This window comes from Dendropsophus ebraccatus, chromosome 1 (assembly GCF_027789765.1).
Source record: "Dendropsophus ebraccatus isolate aDenEbr1 chromosome 1, aDenEbr1.pat, whole genome shotgun sequence".
Taxonomy (NCBI): Eukaryota; Metazoa; Chordata; class Amphibia; order Anura; family Hylidae; genus Dendropsophus; species Dendropsophus ebraccatus.
The window spans coordinates 204,696,316-204,714,263 of NC_091454.1; the positions used below are offsets into that span (position 1 = coordinate 204,696,316).

At 47.2% G+C, this 17,948-nt stretch overlaps 1 protein-coding gene across 1 annotated transcript in view; it reads right to left on the bottom strand.

Annotated features, from left to right (window-relative positions):
• LOC138784157 (C-type lectin domain family 4 member G-like) overlaps positions 1-17,948 on the bottom strand; it is a 42,570-nt gene that overhangs the window by 12,811 nt on the left and 11,811 nt on the right. The window contains exons 3-7 of the mRNA XM_069959671.1: positions 15,354-15,446; positions 13,222-13,332; positions 10,649-10,690; positions 9,867-9,911; positions 3,843-3,899 (exon numbers count right to left, since the gene is read on the bottom strand). Coding sequence (XP_069815772.1) covers positions 3,843-3,899; positions 9,867-9,911; positions 10,649-10,690; positions 13,222-13,332; positions 15,354-15,446 — 348 coding nt within the window. The remainder of the gene's footprint in view (positions 1-3,842; positions 3,900-9,866; positions 9,912-10,648; positions 10,691-13,221; positions 13,333-15,353; positions 15,447-17,948) is intronic.

The window sequence follows — 17,948 nt, forward strand, 5'->3', positions numbered from 1 at the left end:
GAAATCGCCAGGGCCAGACGGCATTCCCTATGCGTACTATAAGGTGTTTCCTGCTATCCTATCACCACACCTCCTTACAATGTACAACTCATTCCTAGCTGGTGATCCAATCCCAACTGAGATGCTGGATTCATTCATAACAGTAGTCCCTAAAGCTGGTAAGGATCCTGCTGACCCGGCCAGCTATAGACCCATATCCCTGCTAAATGCAGATTTAAAGATCTTTACTAAAATCCTCGCTCTTCGGCTGAGTATACTCTTGCCGTCAATCGTACAAGCTGACCAGGTAGGATTCGTTGTTAATCGCCAAGCTGGAGATAATACCAGATGTGCCATAGACCTCATAGATATACTGAATAGAACGGAATCACAAGGACTTCTATTAAGCCTAGATGCAGAGAAGGCCTTTGATAGGTTAGGATGGCCATTCCTGTTCTCGGCCTTGGAGGCATATGGCATCTCTGGTGCTTTTCTGCAGGTGATTCGGGCACTCTATGCAAACCCGACAGCTAGAGTTAAATTAGCCCATGCTACTTCAGCGTCAATAAGTATCAGGAATGGGACCAGGCAGGGATGTCCTCTATCCCCGTTACTATTTGTACTCAGTCTGGAGCCACTTGCGGCGAAAATACGCCTCTCTCCTGACATACAAGGGGTGCAGGTTAGGAACCGAGAATTTAAATTATCATTGTTCGCAGATGACATACTGTTGACGTTGAGGAACCCAATGGTCTCGCTTCCTAACCTGCATTCACTACTAGACGAATATGGGAAATTGTCGGGGTACAAAATCAACCCACACAAGACGGAGGCCTTGGCGATTAACATCCCGGGCACACTGTTGGCCACTCTACAGTCCTCCTATCCTTACAAGTGGGGGGAACACTCCATCCGGTATCTGGGTACTAATATTTCACCTACTTATAACACACTATATAAGCGCAACTTCCCTCCACTTTTCCAGGATATAACCTTGCAGTTGTCCAAATGGGCAAAACTACCGCTGTCCTTAATGGGTAGAATAAACGCCATTAAAATGACTATACTCCCCCGGTTCCTGTATCTGGTAGAAACATTACCCATCCCCATACCCAGAGGAGCTCTCCGTAAACTACAGAGCTCGCTACTGCAATTTATTTGGCGGGGGGGAAGACATAGGGTGGCTCAATCGGTGTTGTGTGCTCATAAGAACCACGGAGGCCTGGCCATGCCAAATTTTTATAAATATTACTTGGCGGTGCATCTAAGGAATGTCCCTTTCTGGACCAATTTACTGGCATACACTAAGTGGACTGAAATTGAAAAACTATGGATAGCTCCTTTACACCCTAGTAACTTGATCTGGACCCCGTCCCTTTCAGTACACGTGCCGGTGCTCTTAGGCCCTATGCAGCACACGAGAGACATTTGGACAACGAGCTGTAGGCAATTTTCCTTACAATCTATCCCTTCCTTACTCACACCTTTTCTCTACACAGATCATATAACAGGCGCATATGACTATGAAGCTGTCTCTCCCTGGCAGGCGGCCCGACTGTTCCATTTTGCTGACATAGTCTGTCCCTTCACAAGACAAGTCTTACCGTTTCATGTCCTGCGTGAGAGGTTCAGTCTCCCTCTGAGAGCAGCGGCCTACCATGAGCGAATCTCATCCTATGCAGCCCAGATAACTGGCTACAGCCCCTTCCAGAAACCTACGATTTTTGAACAACTATGTAAGGGCACTCCTTCAACGAAGGGTTTAATCTCACAAATTTATGCCCTCATCGCCTCTCCCCAAAGGGACTCAGAACCCCCACATAGGTATATGAGGATGTGGGAGGAATACCTACACCGACCCATACCTAATAGCCTATGGCAAATCATATGGTCTCAGGCAGCCAAGTCTTCTTCGTGCATTACATACAAGGAAAACCAATACAAGATTTTGTTTTCCTGGTATCATACACCTGATCTGTTGAACCGGTTGTACCCTTCCACCCCAGCGGACTGCTGGAGATGCCAGTCGGCTAGGGGCACTCTGACGCACATATTCTGGGACTGTCCAGTTTTGGCTCCCTTTTGGGGAGGTATACAGGGTTTACTAGCTACTGTAATAGGACAAATAATTCCTCTTACCCCTCTCACATATCTACTTAATGTCCCTCCAAAAACAATGCGGAAACATACGGCCCGGCTGCTTCTATACATATTGACCGCCTCCAAATGCCTACTGGCCAAATATTGGAAACAAAGTCTGATTCCGTCTGCTATGGAACTTATCAACCGTATCCAAGAGGTTCGGCGTCTGGAATACACTACAGCGATGTATGAGGACAGGGTGGAAAAGTTCTTGAAAGTTTGGGCACCCTGGGACACATATTATGAGCAGTCCCGACCATCCTAACATCGCATGTGCTTTAGTTTCGAGGACCCCCTTTTGTCTCTGTGTTGTCTTGTCTATCCCCTTTTTCTCTATGTTTTTGTTTTTTTACCTTTTAGCCTCATCTTACTGGTTTCTGTTAGTTTGTTTAGATACATAGCAGTTTGTAAATTCTGATTGAGATCTGTGTTGGCCCGCCTAACCTTAGTTTCAGGTTAGCACACGATTTGCAGTTGGCACTCACTCTGTATTACCTACCCAGTGTGACATGTGCCTAATGTTTCTTTTTCACTTTTACTCTGGGACGGTACTGCCTGTTGCTCCCGTATGTTTGGGCTCGGGTGACCAGACACCTTTATTTTGTACTTCAGAAACGGAATTAATGATGTCCTATCTTTAATGTAAACTGCTCTGTTATCCTTTGTTATGAAAATCTTAAAATAAACAATTTATAAAAAAAAAAAAAGTATGTGTCGTGGATGCGATGAGTGGGTATGAAGCACCGAATTGACACTTGTGGTTTTTCGGTGTGTGGTGGTATGAAGCAGACCGGTCTGTGTCCCTACCGCCTCACCACTCCTTGAGAAAGACTTAGCGAAATGCGTTGGGAGGTAAGGTGAAGGGGTTGGTTTGTTAGCATATGGGTGCTATTGTGCTGTGTGTGTGTGTAGGCAATCATTGTGTAGGCAATACAGCCTTTGATTGTAAATTTGGGATGAATTGTGTATGAATTATTTGTTATATTATATGCACACAGCATTGGACACAGCATAGGTCATTTATTTATTAGGATATGAGCATAGCCCTCATTGCTACATGAATTGATACTTATGTGATCTTAGTGATATGGTGCCCCTCCGCCTTGTTTTTGAATGTCTATTGTGTATGTGTTGATTTTAGGGGATATTTTGGGAATCAGGGAACAAATAAACTTTTTTGATTAATGATATAAATACATTTCTTGTGGTATTATTGCAAACAGGGGGTTAATTTTGGTTTTCTCAGCACAGCCTGAAGGAGGGAAGACTCTATGAGAATCACAGGGAGCTGCTGTCAGTATATACAGTGAGTACACTTACTAATACTATACACTGAACTATTTTACTATAAGGTGGCCAACACCTTTAATAAGGGACAAATATACAGTGAAATTAAAAAGAAATTATATGTGAGGTAAAAAGTCTGCAATATTCCAAATTTGTTGGGGGGGGGGGGGGGATTATTTTTACACTTTTCACAGTTCAGTACAAATACATCAATACCCCAAATTCTAGAACTTAATATTCTAGGACTTAATATTTTTCTTAGAAACAGGTGTAAACTGCCCACAGCAGCCAATCACAGCCCAGATTTTTTTCCAGACCTTTGAGCTGAGCTGTGATTGGTTGTTCTGTCCAGTTTACACCTGTTTCTATTTACATAGGTTGATAAATGGAAGATGGAAATTTTTAAATTCTGAAACTTTTTCAAAAAAACCCACCAAACTCCTTCTTGATCATTTCGACTTCTTCAAGGATCATCCGCTGTTGGTCGTCTGCTGGAGATAAATTCAGGTGTTCTTTAAAAAAAAAACTTGACTTCATTGAGAAGTAAACAAGTAAAGTACAGGGGTCAGGGATTGGTGCAGATTATTACTCTCAGTGATTGGGAACAGTTAAAGGGGTATTCCCGCAATTGAATGTAGTGCCTACTGTGCCTGAGCTACTGTCTTCTATCATGCCGCTTACCGTCGTTGGGAGAAAGATGGATAAAAAATGGACTGTCTTTTTTTGCCCATATCAGCCAATCACAGCACAGCTTACATCTTATCAGTATAAGAAAAAAAAAAAATAGGCAAGAGGCGGCGCCAGTTTTCCGAAACGCATCATCATATGTGCATTTAATAATAATTGCTTTTATTTATTTCTAAGCCTCTTTTGAGACCACTTTATTGGGGTAGCACTGGCACCCAGTGAGTATAACTTACATCTTATCACGGCGGTTTAAAAAATTAAAGCTGAGCTTTTATTGGTTGGTTGATAACTGAGGCTCAATGTTTGCTGTCCGCTCTTACATCCATAGAAACATAGAAGATTGTCGACAGAAAAAGCCCCCCTGGTCCATCTAGTCTGCCCTTTTAGTGTTTTCTTTCTTATCATCTTAGGATAGATGTATGTTTATCCCAGGCGTTTTTAAATTCTGTTATTGTAGATTTAGCAACCACCTCTGCTGGAAGTTTGTTCCAGGTATCTACTACTCTTTCAGTATAATAATAATTTCTCACATTGCTTCTGATCTTTCCCCCAACTAACCTCTCACTGTGTCCTCTTGTTCTTGAGCTCAGTTTTTTTTTACTAAAAACACTTCCCTCCTGAACCTTATTTAGTCCTTTAACATACTTAAAGGTTTCAATCATGTCCCCCCTTTCCCGTCTTTCCTCCAGACTATACAGATTCAAATCCTTAAGTCTTTCCTGATATGGTTTATGCCTCACACCATCCACCATTTTTGTAGCCCGTCTTTGGACCCGTTCAATTTTATCAATGTCCTTTTTCAGGTGAGGTCTCCAGAACTGGACACAGTATTCCAGATGTGTCCTCACCAGAGCTCTATACAGCGGGATCACAATCTCCCTCTTCCTACTGGTTATACCTCTAGCTATACACCCAGTGTCGGACTGGAGTCCTTGGGCCCACCAGGGGAAATCCTTCTTGGGGCCCACCCTTCTGCCACTATACTTATCTATGGTAACATTAATAAGGGTCCAGTTACACGGCGTGATAGGGGGCAGTATATAGAGATGTGGGGCCGACAGCAATGATTATTACACCCGCACAAAAGATCTAATCAGCCAACTATGGGGCATTTGTCAGCTGATCTCTGGCACTGTTACATGGGGCTTCCTAGGAGCGCTTGTTACCGATAATTGGCCGATGTAATTGGGCTATAAGACAATTTTCTTTGCATGATAACACTGTATACTACTGTATGCTACCAATAACACCAGTATATAAAGAGCAAACATCCCCACACATATTACTGCCATACTGTTACTGACCAGATCCTGTATACCAATATTACCAATAATACCAGTATATAGGAGGGAAATATTATCACCATACATATTACTGCCATACTATTACTGACCAGATCCTGTATACCAATATTACCAATAATAACAGTATACAAGGGGGAAATATTACCGTCACACCACAACCAATACCATCTCCACCATATTGTTACTGACCAGAACCAGTATACTAAGACCAATGAACACTGCACCAGATTACAAGTAACAAATACCACCACATACTGACTAATACCATCACATACTGACTAACACCACCACATACTGACTAACACCACCACATACTGACTAACACCACCACATACTGACTAATACCATCACATACTGACTAATACCATCACATACTGACTAACACCACCACATACTGACTAACCCCACCGCTGCTACTGACTAACACCACCACATACTGACTCACATCACCACTGCTACTGACTAAAACCACCACATACTGACTAACACCACCGCTGCTACTGAATAATCCTCTGTACACAGATCACCATCACCTCATCCAGTCATATAGAGGTAGACGCAGCTCTACACAGGTTCTGTACACCATATACATTACAGTGCAGTTATAGCAGGTGACTCACAGGGGACGTCTTCTCTGATCGGAGTTCTTCCCTCTTCTTCTTCCTCTCCATCTGTCCTGGGCCGTTATGAGAACTTCTATGAGCCACGAATCCACAGAATCTGCCAGAGAAATATATTAGGTTCCTCACTCTGTCACCATCCTCATCTCTATACACACTGCACATCTGTATTGGCCCCTTTATGCCCTCATTTAGTGGGTAGCCCTGACACTATGTGTATATATCTCCCTTATAGTATATGGTCCCCTCTGTGTAGGCACCTTATAGATGGTCCTTTGTTCAGTCCCCCATATAGACAACTTACAGTGTTGTCCATGCCCCATATAGGTAGACCCCTTATGTTGTCCATCCCCATATATATAGCCCCTCCATGTTGTCCTTCTTCAATATAGATACCCCCCTTATGTAGCCCATTCCCCCATATAGCCCCCTCATGTTGTCCATTCCCCCATATAGCCCCCCTCATGTTGTCCATCCCCCCTAAAGCCTCCCTTATGTTGTCTATCCCCCCATAGCCCCCTTATGTTGTTCATCCCCCCCATAGCCCCCTTATGTTGTCTATCCCCCCCATAGCCCCCTTATGTTGTCCATCCCCCCTATAGCCCCCCCTTATGTTGTCCACCCCCCCTATAGCCCCCCTTATGTTGTCTATCCCCCCCATAGCCCCCTTATGTTGCCCATCCCCCCCATAGCCCCCCTTATGTTTTCCATCCCCCCATAGCCCCCTTATGTTGCCCATCCCCCCCATAGCCCCCCTTATGTTTTCCATCCCCCCCTATAGCCCCCCTTATGTTGTCCATCCCCCCCTATAGCCCCCCTTATGTTGTCCATCCCCCCTATAGCCCCCCTTATGTTGTCCAACCCCTCCTATAGCCCCCCTTATGTTGTCCATCCCCCCTATAGCCCCCAGTGCAGGCCATCCCCCCAATAGACCCCAGTGCTGGTCATCCCCCTCCCTCCCCTATAGCCCCCAGTGCTGGCCATCCCCCTCCCTCCCCTATAGCCCCCAGTGCTGGCCATCCACCTCCCCTCCCTCCCCTATAGCCCCCAGTGCTGGCCATCCCCCTCCCCTCCCTCCCCTATAGCCCCCAGTGCTGGCCATCCCCCTCCCTCCCCTATAGCCCCCAGTGCTGGCCATCCCCCTCCCTTCCCTATAGCCCCCAGTGCTGGCCATCCCCCTCCCTCCCCTATAGCCCCCAGTGCTGGCCATCCCCCCTATAGCCCCCAGTGCTGGCCATCCACTCCCCCTCCCTCCCCTATAGCCCCCAGTGCTGGCCATCCCCCTCCCTCCCCTATAGCCCCCAGTGCTGGCCATCCACCCCCTCTCCCTCCCCTATAGCCCCCAGTGCTGGCCATCCCCCCTATAGCCCCCAGTGCTGGCCATCCCCCTCCCTCCCCTATAGCCCCCAGTGCTGGCCATCCCCCTCCCTCCCCTATAGCCCCCAGTGCTGGCCATCCACCCCCTCTCCCTCCCCTATAGCCCCCAGTGCTGGCCATCCCCCCTATAGCCCCCAGTGCTGGCCATCCCCCTCCCTCCCCTATAGCCCCCAGTGCTGGCCATGCCCCCTATAGCCCCCAGTGCTGGCCATCCCCCCTATAGCCCCCAGTGCTGGCCATCCCCCCTATAGCCCCCAGTGCTGGCCATCCCCCTCCCTCCCCTATAGCCCCCAGTGCTGGCCATCCCCCCTATAGCCCCCAGTGCTGGCCATCCCCCCTATAGCCCCCAGTGCTGGCCATCCCCCTCCCTCCCCTATAGACCCCAGTGCTGGCCATCCCCCCTATAGCCCCCAGTGCTGGCCATCCCCCTCCCTCCCCTATAGCCCCCAGTGCTGGCCCTCCCCCCTATAGCCCCCAGTGCTGGCCATCCCCCTCCCTCCCCTATAGCCCCCAGTGCTGGCCATCCCCCCTATAGCCCCCAGTGCTGGCCATCCCCCTCCCTCCCCTATAGCCCCCAGTGCTGGCCATCCCCCCTATAGCCCCCAGTGCTGGCCATCCCCCTCCCTCCCCTATAGCCCCCAGTGCTGGCCATCCCCCCTATAGCCCCCAATGCTGGCCATCCCCCCTATAGCCCCCAGTGCTGGCCATCCCCCCTATAGCCCCCAGTGCTGGCCATCCCCCTCCCTCCCCTATAGCCCCCAGTGCTGGCCATCCCCCCTATAGCCCCCAGTGCTGGCCATCCCCCTCCCTCCCCTATAGCCCCCAGTGCTGGCCATCCCCCCTATAGCCCCCAGTGCTGGCCATCCCCCCTATAGCCCCCAGTGCTGGCCATCCCCCTCCCTCCCCTATAGCCCCCAGTGCTGGCCCTCCCCCCTATAGCCCCCAGTGCTGGCCATCCCCCTCCCTCCCTATAGCCCCCAGTGCTGGCCATCCCCCCTATAGCCCCCAGTGCTGGCCATCCCCCCTATAGCCCCCAGTGCTGGCCATCCCCCTCCCTCCCCTATAGCCCCCAGTGCTGGCCATCCCCCCTATAGCCCCCAGTGCTGGCCATCCCCCTCCCTCCCCTATAGCCCCCAGTGCTGGCCATCCCCCCTATAGCCCCCAGTGCTGGCCATCCCCCCTATAGCCCCCAGTGCTGGTAAAAAAACAACAAAACCCAACTCACCTGTCACCACGCTCCCCCGGCGGTCGCGGGCCCCTTCTCTTCCCCGACAGACGAGCAGCTCCTGGTCCTGGCAGCATCACCACCAGAGAGCTTTGTGTGCACCGCAGCGGCTGGGACTTCCGGTATGCGTTTACGTAAACCAGAAGTCCCCGCTGCCGCACTGCGCACGGAGCTCTCTGGTGATGACGCTGCCTGGGACCAGCAGCTGCTCATCTGTCAGGGGAGGCGGCGGCAGCACCACGCTTGTGACCGCAAGCAAGAAGCTGCTTGCGGTCACAAGAGTGATTGACAGGGCGGGAAGCCAATGGCTTCTCGCCCTGTCAATCGGAACACTGCTACATTTAACTGGAAGCGATCGTTTCGATCGCTTCCAGTTAAAAGGGAAGGTGCGGCAATCGGCGGCTGAGTGGGCCCCCTAGGAGCACGGGGGCCCCCGCTGGGCTTACTGGGTGGAGACCACATTCTTGTGGTCTCCAGCCCTGTGTCCCCTGACTGGGGGGCGGGGCCTACTCCTGCTCGGGGCCCACCGGGGAATTCCCCGGTCCCCCGGTGGCCCAGTCCGACACTGTATACACCCACGCATACAATTTGCTTTCCCCACCGCCCGGTTGCACTGGTGACTCATTTTAAGGCTGTCAGAAATCACTACCCCTAGATTCTTCTCTTCTGAAGTCTTTTCCAACACAGTACTGCCGATGTGATACTCGGATAGAGTATTCCTCCTCCCCAAGTGCATTATTTTACATTTGGAAACGTTGAACTTCAATTTCCACTGTTTGGACCACTCATCTAGCAAAGCTAAATCGTTTTCCATATTACTGACACCTCCAGGAATATCAACCCTATTGCACACTTTTGTATCGGTAGCAAACAGACAAACTTTACCTACCAAACCTTCTCCTATATCACTTACAAACATATTAAAAAGAATAGGACCCAGAACAGACCCTTGTGGCACACCACTTGTGACCAGTCTCTGCTCGGAATATACACCATTAACAACAACCCTCTGATATCTATCCTTCAGCCAACCACAAATCCACTGAACTATCCAGGGATTAAGTCCAATTTTCTCCAACTTCTCTATCAGCCATACCATAACCCTAATAATCTTTGTTCTTATCAGGGTAATAGGTATAAAATAAATGGGGGGCAGAGGTATCGGGTACATTGAAGCCTTAGAGTCTGAGGTGGTCTATGTATAAAATCTTTCCGGATACGGTGCTCTGGTTCCCGCAAACTTACTTCTATTCTTTACGTCACTGAGGCCCTCCTTGAGAAGCACATTTTCTTAGGACAGAGAAAAAATATATATGTTAGAACACGTAGTGATATTTTATCTCTCTGTGGTTTTCACAGGAAAATGCACCATTGTCTGTGGGTGTTAGAACTGTAACTGTAGAACTAATAAAGACAACAGGGTAGTGAGAGGTGGTGCTTAGCTGTACAGTACACTGGGTGTAAATGTTATAATTTTGCACATAATTTTAAGCAACCCTTAAAAAGGACAATCTCTATGTTAGTTGGCATTAACAAGTAGGCATTAATCTCTCTTTATGGCATCCTGGTACGTCACGGCCCAAGCTCCTGCTGCTGCAACGTCATGGCCCCGCTGATGGATTGCCTGCTCAGCCAGTCTGTGACTGCAGCCGAGTCCCGCCCCAGCCACTGATTGGCTGAGCAGATAATCCATTAACCAGGTACATGATGTTGCAGCAGCAGGAGCTTCAGGAGACTAGTTGCTGTCAGAGAATGGTAAGACAGCGCTGCGGGGGCACCGGGATGGGTAAGGAGGTATACATTTTTTACCCGCACCCCCCTGCCTGCCAGTTATTTTTTATTTTCACCGGATTTCTCCTTTCATGGAGGTAGAATATAAAATTATCTACGCATAAACGTAACAATGATAACTTGTATAAAGAAAAAACTATACTCTCCCTACCAGCACTTTCATCATGTAACACCGATACTAAGGATTAGATTAGAAATATGGTAAAAAGAAATACGGTCTTTGATGTGGTAGATACCGTGATTCCTCAGATGCGACATCTCTTCACTCATTGCCAAATCTGTGGAGTAAATAGCAGATTTGTGAAAAGACAATATCAGTTTATTCATAGCATTCAATGAGCTGTTTATTATTGACCATAATTTTTAAGGCTCTCCATCCATAGATTATCTTTGTAATATAGCATGTATAATTTTATGTTGAGCAGCAGCAGAGAGAGATGACACGGCCCCTCTGTTCCCACAAATAGCTGCTTCAGGAACTGCAGGGCTGCTAAAGCTCTTGTTCCAGGCACAGTTACATATACTGGGCCTTCCCGATGTCTATTATTGTATAGGTTTTCATTGTACTAGAAATTACACTTGGGAAAGTAGTCTGTGTCAGTAACTCTGCAGCCACGACATGCGGTAACTGAGTGAGTGATGACTGACAGTTATCTCTACCTGCTCTGCTACAGGGTGCTGAGGATGCAGCGCTACTGACACAGACTGCTTTTCCAAGTGTAATATAAAACTAGGTAGTGGATCTGTGGAGCCAGCACAAGCGATGGTGTAAGCCACACTAGGGAGCAGAGTCTAGGGGGATGCTGGTTTTCATCAGAGCCAGACGCAAGGTGGGATGGACTTGCTGCGGCAGGCGACCCCCCAGTCTCTACCCCTAGCGCAAGCTTGCTTGTGGCCGCAGCCAAGGTGATGTGTTGGACAGATGTGTGAGACAAGACTGTAGTCAGCGACAGGCAGGAGGGTCGTGGGCAGGCGGCAGGAAATACGTAGTCAGAAACAGGCAGAAGGAACGGGTACACAATAAAACTAGAAACACTTAATCAATATGCAGTGTCCCAGAACAGAGTATTTCTTTGTCACTTTATCTCTGCACCTTTATTGTAGCCAGTTCTGTTCTGGAAAGCTATGGTCCACTGCAAACTGTGTGTATTGTGTCACCTATCTCAGTATTCAGGTCTGCTATTCCATTCATTTCTTGTATGCATATTCAGTTATCAGTGCCTAGTGGTATTATGTCGCCCCCCAGTGTTCAAGTATGGTACTTCTCATGTATATTTGGTCCTATATGTCCTAATGGTGTGATGATGCAATGGCTGGATGTCACGTGACTGCCCCTGCTTCCATGGTAACCCCAATGGCCATCAAGCTTTGGCTGAGGATACCATGTGACTTCCTCTCTGCCTCAGTCTTGTCTTCCACCTTCAGGGGGACAGGTTGTGTGTGTGATCTCTCTCCCCTGTCAGGAGAGAGGTACGTGTGCTCTGCTGCTCCAGTTCCACAAGAAGTGTTCCTGGCTGTGTTCTGTTCTCAAGTTCTCAAGATTCTCATCCTAACCGCAAGATCTGGGTGCCGTTCTTCAGTCATTCCTCTTATCATCTTCTCTAATCATCAACAGCAAGTATTCATCTCAGTTTCATTCCGCCCAGCATCTTATCCTCAGTATCACTACTACTCCCATCATTCAGTACGCTACCATCACAGCCTATTGCAGCATCACCCATTACTCTGCCTTATCTAAGTCTGCCTTATACCCGGTAGCATCCGGAGAGACTGTTGCTACTAGTTACCACCGTTACAATAAATATACAACTACCGTTGTTTCTGAACCTTGGAATTGGTGTAATTATTGGTGCCCTGACTAAGGACAACGAAGAATTGCTCGGGCTCCATATGGTCAGGTTCCTGCTGGTTAGCTGCATCCCCTCGTGCCATAACCGTGACCTAACATTTGGCAGGCAGGGATCCTACCCGGTACTACCATCTACCACTACTCTCAGTGGAGTGCCCAGCGCAAATAGGTAACAAAAACTAAAGATCTGGCAATGGGTTACTGGGAGAGGCTTTGTTAAATAGAGTGACCAAAGGCCAGCACCAATAAATGGTGCACTGGCCCTTTAAATTTAAGACTAATGCCGTGCTGGCCCACTAGGGGGCACAGGAGTGCACAGTGTGACAGGAGACAAGCGAGGAGAGGTGAGAGAGGAGGCCAGGAACTAGGCATGCGGGTGTGAGCGGGTCCCAACACCTGGGACAAGTCGCCACCCGTTGGCAAAGGAGTGGGGGAGCAGCCATGGCCATGACAGGACTTTGTATATCTAACTGTGCTGGGACAGGGCTTGTGCAGCCCTGCAGTTCCTGATACAGTCATTATTTACTTTTTAACAGATCTTTCATTTAATAAGTCACTTGCAATTCCCCCCTCCTTTACTGTTCCGAAAAATTATCCCAAATCTTCTATTATTGTTGTAATTACAGGACTTTACAATCTAGTAATCTTCACTACAGATGCACAAACATTTTATAATTAAATCCATCTCATTTCTTCTCTCCATCCATCTGCTTCTGCAGCTAATAACAGCAGGGAGGAAGTAAAGGGCTGCAGTAATTCATGTCTCTTTTCCTGCTCTATACTGACATTAATAATGTGAAGCCTACAAGTAAATGAAGCTAATAAGCTCCATAGACCATCATTCTAGATTATAAGGACAGTTATAAGTTACTCCAGAGGAACCACTAGGGGAAGTAGATCATGTCATACTGATGTGTTAAATACATCCTATAATAATAGAGATGTGTCACCAACACTCACAGTATTTTAACAAGATGCTTGTGATGATGGTCAAAATGAGGAACAATATAATAAGAAGGATCAGAGCAGTTACAATTATCCGGGCTTTTGTGATGTTGCTGGGTGACTCCTCTGAAATAAACAAGATGTCGGCACAACAGGAACAAAAACTAGAAAAAGTCAAGATTATACGCAAAATTATAAAAGTATTATTTAGTCACTAAGCTGGGTTCACACTACGTTTTTTTCATCCATTAAAAAAAAATTGTTCAGTGTACAATATTAGTGTACTCACTGCAGTTACAGACATCAGCTCCCTATGAACCTCATAGAGCTAACATCAGACTCTCCTCCTCCAGGCTAAGCTGCCCTGCTCTGTGTTGAGTCTGTCCATAAGATGGCTGACATGGAGGATCATGTGACCTTGTCCCGCCCCCGTGTCCTCCATAGGCATATACAGTGGTGGACACTAGACATGGTCACATGAACAATTTTACTACAAAGTTGCCAACCACTTTAAGGGTAGCTTCACACGTACCGCATCGCAGCTGATTTTCTGCTGCGGATCCGCAGCAGATTTGACTAAGTGAATGAACACAGCATTAAATCCTCACTATAAAATCAGCTGCGGATCTGCTGCAGATCCGCAGCAGATTTGATGGTGCAGATTTGATGCTGTGTTCATTCATTTAGTCAAATCTGCTGCAGATCCGAAAATGAGCTGCGATACGGTACGTGTGAAGCTACCCTAACTGTTGTTATCAGATCGCAAACCTGGTCTTAACAGTTATTGCCGGTGCCCAACTATGATTGACAGCCAGGAACCACAGCGGATGGCACAAGCACAGAAATCTATAACGCCGTTGTAGATGTCTCTAGCTTTTCCTTTGTATTTTGCACAATAAATTAACATAATGAGTACCCACTTGATCTCTCAGTTTCTGTAAAAAAAAAAAAGACACCTCCCCAATGTTCTTTGCTTCATAGGTGGCGAGATATCATGAACAAAACTCCATGTTACTGTTACTAAGGTCCTCTGATACTGAGGCTTAGAGATGAGCAAAGCAGTCAAAAATTTGTTTCGTGAGTTTCGCAAATTTTCCGTCAACTTGTTAAGATTTAAGAGTTGAATCTTAACAAATTTAATTGAAACAGCCAGAAATATAGTAGCTACAATACTGGGACTATTACAGAAGGACAAATTTGTTGTTGAAAAATGCCAAAAAATCGGTAAAATTACTATTTAAAAAAATGTCAATCATCCAATTTGTGCCATTCCTCTCCTCTCTGTCCCTATATCACTCTCTTAGTCTCTCCCTGCTCTGCTGTAACTGCCTGCTGCCATCCTGCTCTCTCCTCCACAAACAGCCGACTGGCCACCTCCGTTACTAAACCTCCTTATATGGAGGGGGACATGCTGACATCACAGAGGGGCAGGCAGCTGATTTGCCGGGCGCTAGGGATTATGGTTATCCCTTTCTCCCGCCCAGTGATGCTTCAGACAGCATGTGCGGCTGCCATTTATATTTTTTTTTGCTAATTTCCTTAACGAATTGGCGGGAATTGGCTTTGCAGAATGGGATTGACAGTGGGATTTGCAGCAAATCTTGATTCGCCAGATTCGCTTTGCTCGTCTCTACTGAGGATCACAGATCATCCTCCTCTCTCCTCCTGTACTCACTCATCATGTCCCCTCTACCCTGTATCCCCCTCCACATCCTTCTCCCAGGCTGCTTCTTCTCTCAGGTTAGTTTGTGACTAGAAGGGAAAAACCATCTGTTCACTATATTTTTGCCCATTGACAGCTCAGCGTTATCCTAGGGAGATTGGCATCATACCAAAAAATTACAATTATTCTTTTTTTTCTACTACAAGTATGTCAGAACAAATTGGTAAAGACATGGGAAGCTGCCATCAGGCCGATGTCTATATGAGACCATGGGATGCCAGAGACTGAGGCCTGGAAGTTCTGTCATAGACAGTGATTGTGCTTTTGTAAGCCGACCCTCGTCCAGCAAAAGTAGAATGGTATTGTGTTTTTATTTAGTCATAAGAGCCAGCAGTCTGCGGGTGGTATAGGTTGGTTACCTGTTGGCAGTCATAGACAGTGATTGTGCTTTTGTAATTCACAATGATCATTCAATAGACTTTACCATTAGTTGTTGGTGCTTTGTTCTTCTTAAAGGATTTTTCTTCCGTTTTTCTTTTAACCACATTCATATATACACCTTCCGCGGTACAGATGTCTGAAAATTAGAGAAATTATAATTCAAATATCATATCTTCCAAATTGTGATACAGGATTTTGGTCCTTCTCCTTTAACCATAAAATGGTGTATTTGCAGTTTAAGGCTATGTTCACACTATGTAACTGTGCGGCTGTATTTTTTATGCGGCTGTAAATGTGCGGCTGAAACTACGGCCGTGGGAAAAAATAGACATGTGGCTGAAAACATACGGTCATTTACTTGGAAATCTGGTTCAACTACAAATAACAAATAAAATCTTAAGAAAGTGATGCAAACACCTCTGGATGCATCTGGGAAAGCAGGGAAACAGTTTACATGAATGGCTATTACCGGGGTTTGCATTATTAGAAGAAACATTTAGAATTATATGTGCGCTCAGCTGATTGGCTGATCGGCTGAGCGCACGTATAATGAGCCGGTCCGCAGCACAGTGACTTCATTGTGCTGCGGACCAGCGAAGAGGACACATCGGGGTGAGTATAGAGCTCTCCCCACCCCCTCCCCAGCACTGCACCCCTCCCAGCAAGGAAGGGGGGTCGCTTAACCCCTTCCTTGCTGGGATGGGTGCAGTCTGACATCAGTCTGGCCCCCAAGGAGTTAAGGGGGATGCAATACATCCTCCCTTAACCCCTTGGGGGCCAGACTGTAAGCAGCGATCTGTAAAGATGCTGCATACTGTAAGGAGCACAACACCGCTCACAATGATGGGTGTTGTGCTCCTGTTTGTGTGTTTTTTGTGTGTTTCTCCCTTTTTGTTTTTCAGATAGCGGTATCCTGTGGATTACGTCGGATTCCGTGGACTACGTCGATGACCAGCGGTTGTTTTTTTTGTTTTGTTTTTTATAAAATGGTCAATGAGGGGTGTGGGGGTGTTTTTATTTGAATAAAAATTTTTTTTAACTTGTTTCTTGTCTTTATTTCTTTACTTTATAGACTTAGTAGTGGAAGCCGTCTAATAGACGGAATCCATTACTAAGTCGGGCCTAGTGTTAGCCGGTATAAAATGGCGAACAGTAACCCCCCATTATTACCCCAGTACCCAATGCCACCAGGGGTACTGGGAAGAGCCGGGTGCCAGTGGTCCCGGAGCGTCAAAATTGGCGCTCCTGGACCGGGCGGCAGCAGGCTGGTAAGATTTAGGCTGGGGAGGGCCTAAAACAATGGCTCTTCCCACCCTGGTGTTACCAGGCTGCTGTCATTTGGTTTTTAACCCGGCTGGTTATAAAAATAGGGGGGACCCTATGCGGTTTTTTTTAAATAAATAAATAATAAAAAAAAAACGCATAGGGTCCCCCCTATTTTTATAACCAGCCGGGTTAAAAACCAAACGACAGCAGCCTGGTAACACCAGGGTGGGAAGAGCCATTGTTTTAGGCCCTCCCCAGCCTAAATCTTACCAGCCTGCTGCCGCCCGGTCCAGGAGCGCCAATTTTGACGCTCCGGGACCACTGGCACCCGGCTCTTCCCAGTACCCCTGGTGGCATTGGGTACTGGGGTAATAATGGGGGGTTAGTGTTAGCCATTTTATACCGGCTAACACTAGGCCCCAACTTAGTAATGGATTCCGTCTATTAGACGGTTTCCACTACTAAGTCTATAAAGTAAAGAAATAAAGACAAGACACAAGTTAAAAAAAAAATGTATTCAAATAAAAACACCCCCACACCCCTCATTGACCATTTTATAAAAAAAAAAAAAAACAACAAACAACCGCTGGTCATCGACGTAGTCCACGTAATCCGACGTAATCCACAGGATACCGATATCTGAAAAACAAAAAGGGAGAAACACACAAAAAACACACAAACAGGAGCACAACACCCATCATTGTGAGCGGTGTTGTGCTCCTTACAGTATGCAGCATCTTTACAGATCGCTGCTTACAGTCTGGCCCCCAAGGGGTTAAGGGAGGATGTATTGTATCCCCCTTAACCCCTTGGGGGCCAGACTGATATCAGACTGCACCCATCCCAGCAAGGAAGGGGTTAAGTGACCCCCCTTCCTTGCTGGGAGGGGTGCAGTGCTGGGGAGGGGGTGGGGAGAGCTCTATACTCATTCCGATGTGTCCTCTTCGCTGGTCCGCAGCACAATGAAGTCACTGTGCTGCGGACCCGCTAATTATACGTGCGCTCAGCTGATCAGCCAATCAGCTGAGCGCACATATAATTCTAAATGTTTCTTCTAATAATGCTATTGTGATAACATAATTAGAAGAAACATTTGATGTTTTAATTAAAGTAAAGTGATGATTAGTACAGAATGCTCTTTTGCCGGCAATATGAATTAACGGCTTACTGGAGCTTCCTGTACTAATTAACCCCTTCCCCCAATATGACGTCCAGGGACGTCATGAAAAGCAGTGCCAGGATGCATCATGACGTCCCTGGACGTCATGCTTTCCCTGCCTCCCCCCTCTGTCCCTGGGTGAGATCGGGCAGCAGGAGGAGGCTGTGTCACACAGCATCCTCCTGCTGCCACTGCCCGGAGGGGAGCCGCGCT